Below are 9697 nucleotides of genomic sequence, written 5' to 3'. Positions count from 1 at the left end.
AAGATACCAAAACTCGTATCCCCCCACCTCGTTCTCATCCCTAGGCACCACTGTGGTTATGTTGGATGAGAGTCAAGTAGAAACTTTCTGCTTGATATGAGGTTGGGCATGGGTTTGGTCATGCCAAACATGAGGTCTTAGGGGATCTCCACCTCGGTCACGTTGGACATGGTTTGGATGGTGTTAGGTGTGAGCGAGATAAAGAGTTCCTCGCCTCAATGGCACCAACTGCAATGTATGTTGCGCCAGCACGAGATGCATGAACGATGGTTGTGTTTTTTAAGGTTGTATGATGAACATGAATAGATGTTTTGAGTTCTATTGCATGTTATATGGTGTACGATGATTGCTCTATATATGTTGATTGAATATGACACGTAGATGTTTGTATGGTGTTGGATGATGACGAGCATATGTATGGTGTATATTTATATGATGTTGATCTCTATATGCATTGACTGGATGTGATATATATAAATGATGTATGCATGAGATGTGGATGTTAAAAATGTGGCGTTACATTAAGACATGTTGGCTAACTTAGAATTTGAGGAGAAGAAAATGTTTTGAAAATTAAAGATCCCATATAGGGAATCTTGGAGTGGTGCTCGAGTAGACCACGATTAAAAAACTCTTATTGAGTATGTGTGTTTCTTGGAGTGAGTTTTGATGTGTGTTGATGTCTTCTTTAGGTCCTTATCTAATGGTTGAGTAAGGTACGAGGTCAAAGGTAACAATCTTTAATCAAGTAACTGAAAATGTTGCATGGTTCTTTGAGGATAATCAGTGAATGAACTCCATATGTGACTTGATAATACATCTCAAGGTTGTAATAAGCTTATATTCAACTATATACGCCTAACAGTAGAACTAAACTTTTTTGGTATAAGTGACAAAATCTAAGAAACCAAAGTAGGGATTAGCATCCCATTTTGTTTTGATCCGACGCTTTAGGTGTGAAAACGATTGGATAGGGTGGAGTCACTTAAACCGCTCATTTTGTTAGGAGAACCCCGCTGGTGAATGTGTGATGATGCATTAGTTGTGGTGTTTACATATAGTGTACGGTATGGTGTGATTATGTACATTGATGGATGTTTTGTTTGACATGGTTTGAATGAGATGCATGTTTACCTTTCACATATGGTTATGGTATGATGTTGTATGATATAAAATTATTTTTATGCTTACATGTTTTCAAACTCTAACTTACCCCTTTTATTTTCATGTGTTTTAGATTACGATAATCATATCGTATGGAAGCAAATTAGGGTTAAACTTGAGGAATTGTTGTTGACAATAGGTTATACAGTTTATCTTTAAAAATTATTGTATATTCATATTCTATATATATTCACACACATACACATACACACACACATATATATATATATATAATTAAATTTTTTATAATTTTAGTAAACTAAATTTTGTTTTTAATGGTAATGATTCTATATAGCATGACAATTATGACAAATCATTACAAATAATTTTCACGGTTTATCATAATAAGAAAAAAAGTTAAATTAACAATAAAAATTAAAATTAAAATTAAAATACAAGGAGACCATAAAATATTAATAAAAAATATATAACGTTATTTTTCTTAAATAACTTGTTAAATTTATAAATTAAATATCACAATAAGAAATTAATATTGTAATTTTATAATTAATGAATTTTAAATAACTATAAAATATTATATCTTATGAAAATTATATAATTATTTAAATTTTATTATTAGATTAACAAGAAAAAGTGATAAAAACAAATAGTATTTCCTATCTAATAATAATAAAAATTTATAATAAAAAACACATTAAAATAATATATTAAAAGTTTATAATGAAATGTTGCATTGATTTGATTTGATTTTATTAAAAAATATTAAAAGTGAAAAAATAATATGCATGATAAATTATTTAATTTATATTTTAATTAATTAATAAAATTAATGTGTTTTTTTTGTATTTATTGTTCAAGTGATAATGAATAAAAAATATTAATTATATTTTATTTTTATATTTGTATGACTAAAAAAAAATTGGACTTCCACCTCATGAAAATGTTTGTGTGAAAAAGTTGAATAAAAATCATTTTTGTATATTTTCTAAAAAAAATTTATTTTTAAATAGTTACAAAATATAAATAACCAATATTTTCTCTTTAAGATTTCTAATAAAGTAAAAAATTTGACAATAATCTTTTGATAATGTATCAACAAATAATAACCTTTTGATAATGTATAAAAAAATAACCTTTTCATAACTATTGATTTTGAGTTACAAAATTGAGATTAATTAAAAAAAATGAAAAAATAGCTAATATATTATTAATAATATAAAATAATTTTATACTATTTATCAATTAAATATTATTATTAATATGATTTATTTATCATAAAATCAATAATTTGTCATAAATGATTTTAATTAAATAATTATATATAATAATTTTATACAGTTAACTAATGAATGTCATGACTTTTTATTTATTATTTTTAAAAATAAATAATTTATTATAAATAATAATAAGTAGCTCGATGATAATATAAAATTATTTTATACACATAAAACTTAAATAATATTATCAGTTTTTTTTTACACCAATCAAGAGCTTAAAAGCTGAGATATCCTCTAAAACATTTTTAAATTTTAAATAATAAAATAAATAGAACATGCCTTTATTTTAATTATTTTGTTTCTAATCAAATTTATTTAAATATATTTTAATGTCTAAATGTTTATATCTTCCGTGGATCATGATAGTTACTGACTTCCTGCATGGTTAACACTTAACACCACAACAGTATAATTTAGAGTAAAAAATTAAATGGGAAAAAGAAAAATACTGAAATAATTTATAAAGTTATATTTAAAAAGTGAATAATAAAGGGAGCTCCAAAAAAACCCTGCAACTCAATCAAACCTATAGGAATGGCGAAGAAGAATAAGAAGCAGACAACAGATGCCGAGGTCGAGCCACAGTTCAACGGCGACACTGATGATTCTCACACTAAGAAGAAGCTTAAGAAAAAGAAGAACAAGAAAATACCCACAGTTACCATGGCCGTGCCTGCTTCCATCATCGACAACGTTCAAACTCTCGAACTCGCTACTCGGGTAGGCTACCCTTCAATCCAAGACCCCTTTATTCCATTCTCTCATTCCCTCTTCATTCTCAAAATCCTTTTTTTCCCCCTTTTCAGTTGGCTGGTCAAATTGCTCGCGCCGCAACTATTTTCCGAATCAACGAGGTTGCTAAGCCTTCTGTGCTCTCTACATTTTCACATCTTGCTTATTATCATTATTGTTGGTATTGGGTATTTTTTATTTTTATTTTTTTTTGCTGATATGGATAATTGTTATCTTAATACGTAGGTGGTTGTGTTTGACAATAAAACTAAACCGGATGATGATTCCGTGATGGATAATTCAGATGATGAAAGTAGTGCTGCTTTTCTGATGCGAATATTGCAGTACCTCGAGACACCTCAGTATTTGAGGAAGGCTCTGTTTCCAATGCATAACAGCCTAAGATTTGTGGTTGGAACAATTCACTAACGTGCTTCTTTCCTTGCATTTCTCAAGTTTCTTAGTTTTGTTGAGTGTTAGTGTCGTCCATGTTTGACTTCGGTTATTTGTATTGCACATTGTTTGCAGGGCCTGTTGCCACCCCTTGATGCTCCACACCATTTGCGCAAACACGAGTGGGGACCGTATCGAGAAGGTAGGCCTTCGCATTCTAATATAATTTCCTAGGTCATTTCTTGTAGTGGATGAGAAGTGTACTTTTTTTTTGGCAGCAGATGATTTAGTTTCCATGATTGTGTGGGTTGGCTTTTATACCGTAGATTGTAACTCATAGCTTGTACTTTAGGAATGGATAGGACAGATTAGCAATGCTTATATAGAACCTTTATATTTGGGACAAAGTATTTCTTTGAAAATTTATGAATGTCTACCTCATTTTGGGGTGGAAAGATGAGAGAAATAGAGAGAAGAAAGAAAAGGTAGATTGAGAAGGTGATAGATGTGATATATAATATGATAAGAAATGTAGACAGATATAAAGAAAAATGGAGTCAAAGTGAGTTGTAAGAGAGTGAGATGTATGTTAATAAGGACTCTTCTATTTAGTACTCCTTATGGTCTGTTGCCACACTTTCAAACTGCCATTTAGATATGATTAAGGGTTATATGCTTTTGCTATCTATTTTTAACCTGAAAATTTTGTTTCACAAGGGATACAACTTAGATGCAATAGCTTAGGTGATTTTGGTGTTGTTAAAACTGGAGCTCTACAATAATCAGGGCAACATTAAAATTGATGCTAGTAATTGAGGTAACAGTAAAACTCCAATTTTAATTGGATTACACCATCAATTGTACCTAAGGTTTGCTCCCAAGTTTTGTCATTTCACGAGTGTGATTGGTAGATATGGAAAGATTTGAAACATATGGTTTGCACAGGCATCAGATGAGCTTCTCTAATTTGAGCAATACTTAGCATTTGGGCTAGTCGTAATTTGTCATAACAAATTATATATTAAACTCAAGAAATTTCTACCAAGAAGCTATAAGACTATAGATGTTCTATGGCAGTATTGTCAGGCAATGAATCATCAATGGGCAAAAAAATAAGTGCAGTAAGGACGATAATACTGAAGTAAATGAGAAGACTTGCAAGAAAAGATAAAATTAGGAATGAATTTATTTGGGATATGGTTGAAACAGCATGCCTAATAAGTAAAATTGCAAGGAGCTCATCTATGGTGGCTTGCTTGTGTAATAAGTGGAGGCTCTAGTTAGAATGTTCAGTTGGAAAGGGTAGAGGAAAACCTAAGAAAATTTTAGGAGAAACCATTAAAAAAGACCTTATTCTAAATGATTTTACTGCATATTCAGTTTTTGATGGAGTCCAATGGTGTCAATTAGTCCATTATTCTATCTTACTTGGTGGGATAATTCTTGGTGATTGTGGTTGTTGGTTTTCTATTTCTTTAATGGGTATGTTGATGGTTGGTGCTGTTTATTGAATTAGTGCCACCTGAATAATTTAAAAGGACATTTTATCCTCTTTTTTGTATGGTTCTTTTACAAAAAAACTGTTAAAGCAGAAACATTTTTAGCATTGGCATTGCTGTTAGATGTTGTTTTGTTCCATGGTTACTCTGGCCAGTTTTTGATATATTGCAATAACTTCTTAGGTGTTACAGTAAAAGAAAGAGACTCAAACTCTGGGGCAACGCTAGTTGATGTTGGGTTAGTGAAGGTATGGGTATACTGTATACATGTCATAAATTACTGGCACCAAAGCTTAACTTTTTTTTCCCCCAATACTTTTGATATTAGTTAGTAGTTAGGGGAGAGGGGAGGGAAAATTATTTCCTTTTATTCTCTTCTTTCTTTTTTTTCCTTCATTTTACTTATGACTTCCTCCACAAAGACATTTTATCCTTTTATCTGCATTTTCACTCATGTCTGGCATGGAGTTGTTTCAAATTTGGCATTTGACCAAAGGTTCAACGATGATGTCTAGAAATACCATCATAGCATTTCCTGTAGCTCTTTCTTTTTTCCTTTCCTCTTCTTCCATTTTAATTTGCAAGTTATAATGTTTTTGATTGTTAATTTTATTTTGTAGATTAGATCACTTTTGTCTGTTTCTGTTCTTTTAATATGGCTATTAAGTAGCTTCAGTTTATTTGTGTATGGTCTGATTCAGTACACAAAATATGCAGAATGTTACAGTTGACCAAATATTTGAACCTGGAAGAAGAGTTACTGTTGCCATGGGTACCAATCGCAATTTGGATTCTGGTATTGAATAGATCTTTGCTTTTTATTTTTTAGGCTTAAAAATGTTTTTGGTTCCTTAAGTATCATAGTTGTGCAATTTTAGTTCCTTAAATTTTAATTGATCAATTTTAGTCCTTTGCAATTGTGTGATTTTAGTCGTTCAAATATTACAATTATAAAATTTTTGACTTATTTAAGTTGCATTATTAATTTTAGTAATAATAAATATATATCATCTAATACATAAATGAAAAATATAGTATATATAACTTAAATAGGTTAAAAATTGTATAATTGCAATACTTGACAGACTAAAATTGTTCAATTAGAACCTTGAGGATCAAAATTGCACAATTGCAATACTTGAGGGAAAAACACAATTAAGCCTTTTTTTATTTAGTTCTGCTTAAGATATTTGATGATCTTTTCTCGATGAAAATTGCACCATACAATATTACTATATTAGGGATCAAACAATGTTGTGCTTTTTTTGATTGTGCCCTTGACAATTATTTTGAAGTATTCTTTTGTGTCCCTTGTGCTAACAAATAATGGTAATTGAGGGTTCTTTTTGTTTTGAAAGATAACTTTTAAAATGAAAATCCTTTACAGAATTTATCTATTTTTTATTTCAAGTCTGCTAAGGTTAGCATGGGATGCCCGTATTATTGCTAGAGGATCCCTGCAATACTACATGTCCCTGTGAGATATATTTAAATCTGGAAAGTTGATGTTCATTCAGTCGAATACTTCGTGTTCATATTAAATCACTGCTTCTCAGCATTACTGCCCTAAGTCCTATAATTATGAATCTAAAAGGAATCACTGCACCTTCATTACATATTAATCTATTAATGAAGAAGTTACATTTAGACAAGACAATATTGAGGAAGTGTAGCCATACAGTTATTAAATGAGTATTGAGTGCCAAATGCATTTAACATCTTGGATATATGTTAAGCTGATTTGCAATGCTGTACATCATCTAGATTTACCACGCCAGGTTGTCTCGTCATCCAAGCCTAGGGAAGAAGGAACATATTGGGGATATCAAGTGCGTTATTCACATAATATTAGCTCAGTATTTAAGGATTGTGCATACAAGGTATCCTCCCCCTCCCGAACAGAGAAATCTGCCTTGTAATATCTATATTGTAATAGTTTTTAAACTCTAACTCTTCTCACGAGCTTGTTATTACTTATTGTGACAGGGTGGCTATGATTTTATTATTGGTACCTCTGAGCATGGTCAGATTATTAAGTCATCTGATCTTGAAATACCTTCTTTCAGGTACTGTGTTATAACATCAGCTGCAAAATAATTAATGTTAGATTGCGTAGATGCTGGTTTTAACTTTTTTTTTTTTATAAATTTTTTTCTTTATTTTTTATATTTCTTTTTTAAGTTAACAGAGCTTATAGATTCTTAGAGATGGGTTTTGAAAGCCTTTCCTACAATTTTGCTTTCTTTTTGTTCGCTATATGTTTCTAAAATGATAATATTCTATATGGGTAAGGATTGCAAACTGTGGCTTGCTCCTAAGACACATGACAATAAAGTTATGGTAAGTCAACAAGTCAACAACAGCCATCAATCACTTTGTTTCTTCTGTAAAATTTCATTGAAACAGGAATCTAGAGTCCGGACCGATATGACCAGGAAGTGCCATATGGTTGTGTGTTGGTAATGGGTTCATTGATGTGTTGTGAAAATGGTTTCTTATTATCATAATATGTACTTCTGCAACTATAAATTTGGCTGATGTATGAAGAGGTTTTCTTATCTTTGTAACTTTCTACTTGTATTGAGCTTCCCTCATTGACTGAATTTGAAATATAAAGTTGAAAAGAATTGTCTGTGATGATGCAAGTTTTTTTTTTTTTTTTACTTGATTTATAAATTCTTTGTTTCTCTAATTGGTAGACATTTATTGATTGCCTTTGGTGGACTGGCTGGGTTGGAAGAGAGTATTGAAGAAGATGATAACTCGAAGGTATGACATAGTTGCATTAGTTATTTATGTGGTTGTAATTGTGAGACTGCTGTCAGTGAGAGATTCCATAAATTTGCCAGAATCTTTGGGTACATACCTTTTTTGTTTTTGCATTTCTGTTTGATATATTAATTGGAAGTGGAAAACTGTATGGGTCATAATCCTGAATATGACTGAGAGTTGAGAGTTTCCTTCTACATGTTCAGGCTCTACTTCAATGAGATGTTTGTGCTTCTTAGGTTTTAATGCCACGATTTATGTACTAATTTCATTCTAATTCAGCATTAACTAACTACATGGATTGTAATATTGAGTGATATTGGATATCCCCTCAAGTTGTTTAATCTTTTGAGAGTTTAAATAAGAAAATGGAAGAAATATGGTACTGAATATAAATTTTCTTGCTGCTCTATTCCCAAAAATATGCAGGGGAAAAAGGCACAGGATATATTTAATTTATATTTAAATACATGTCCAAATCAGGGGAGCCGAACAATTCGAACAGAGGTATTGTTTGCCTAACTTTTCCTAGTCAATTTGCTTATCCTATATTCTTGCATATCCAGTTTTAAAGTCACCGCATAATTTTCATCTTTTTGAACAGGAAGCTATTTTTATCTCTCTTCAGTACTTCCAAGAACCAATCAACCGAGCATTGCAAGGTTGAATATTGTATAAGTTTTAAAATTCGTTTAGTTAAGGCACTGATCCTCCAAATTAAGGATGACACTGAGACAAAGGCATTAGTTCAAAACCCAAAGTAGAAATTGTCTCTATGCCTCATCCCAAAGTGGCTGTTATGTGGCAGGATTCTTCGTTCAGACTCTTTTGGATGTTGTAACGCAATCTGTTGTTTACCTAGGTTGCAAAACTTGCAAATAGAAGTGTTGCATCTATACATGTGACTCGGTAATGGGAATTGCTATTTTCATTTTTATTTTTAAGAAGAAAGATCCATTATATAATGAAGATCGTGGAAGGCTGACCAAGCCAAAATGTCATGGTCTACATCAGCTTGTGCTTGGGAAAACACTTCCTCAAGCCAAACCATCTCGTGTAGAGAGAGCATGTCTAGCTAACCGGTCTGCAACTAGATTGCAATTCCTACTGATGTGTCAGTTTTGCTATAGTATTTTTACCTGTTTGGGAATGGATATTGAATCTATTGTATAAACTCGTATTACATCGGAAGGAAGAGATGTAAGATGCTAATGTTATGCACGATTGTGTTAAGCTTCATGAATCATGATCACTCTGCGTTTGTTCGGAGCCTTATAAAGATGCTTTAAATTGAAGGTTTGATACGAACATAAAGTAGTGTCGATATGACATTATTCTAACGTTAGAGTAAGATGCGACTAATATAAGCGTTTTTGGCGCAAATGCTAGGGGCGGTTTTTTAATTGTTTTTTCGAAAGTTGAAAGTGTCTTTTAACTAAAAGTTTGAATGCAACTCATTTAAAGGCATTCACAAGTTTGTTTTTCAAGTTATGTTTAGTTTGGACCTCTCATAATGTAGAATTATGATCTAGTAACTAGATGTGGTTTTGATTCTTTGAAAGATGTGCATTTTAGAAAAAATGCTAACTCATAATCATTAACTGAATATTAATTGTTATATTATATTAACTTTATAGTTTACTAGCAAAAAGACAAGTATTATTGTGCTGTCTAATTTTTTATTTTTGCAATAAAATATAAAATGGGAGAGGGAGAGAGGAGGTCGAATAAAAATTGAGTAAAATAGGTAAACCAAATGTATACACTCAAATGGAATCATAATTTTAATAATCAAATTTGATATTCACAGAATATATTTCTTAGAGAGTCAAATTCGTCTAGAATTTGTAACAGACGTTTCAGCTTTTAGAATGGTTTACACAGCTTTTATGAATTGGATTC

General features: G+C 31.1%; 1 protein-coding gene across 1 annotated transcript; it reads left to right on the top strand.

The window, feature by feature from the left end:
• The first annotated feature begins 2890 nt into the window (after positions 1-2890).
• Positions 2891-9064, top strand: LOC109805568 (methyltransferase C9orf114 protein). The gene is made up of 11 exons (XM_020367704.3): positions 2891-3122; positions 3209-3256; positions 3381-3545; positions 3663-3729; positions 5210-5274; positions 5744-5822; positions 6791-6906; positions 7013-7092; positions 7726-7795; positions 8225-8302; positions 8400-9064. The coding sequence occupies exons 1-11, from the start codon at positions 2937-2939 to the stop codon at positions 8460-8462; spliced, it is 1017 nt and encodes a 338-aa protein (XP_020223293.1). The 5' UTR covers positions 2891-2936; the 3' UTR covers positions 8463-9064.
• Positions 9065-9697: the final 633 nt, after the last annotated feature.

Source organism: Cajanus cajan, chromosome 7, assembly GCF_000230855.2.
Source record: "Cajanus cajan strain Asha chromosome 7, NIPB_CcT2T_4, whole genome shotgun sequence".
Lineage (NCBI taxonomy): Eukaryota > Viridiplantae > Streptophyta > Magnoliopsida > Fabales > Fabaceae > Cajanus > Cajanus cajan.
This window is presented reverse-complemented; position numbering and strand designations above follow the sequence as displayed.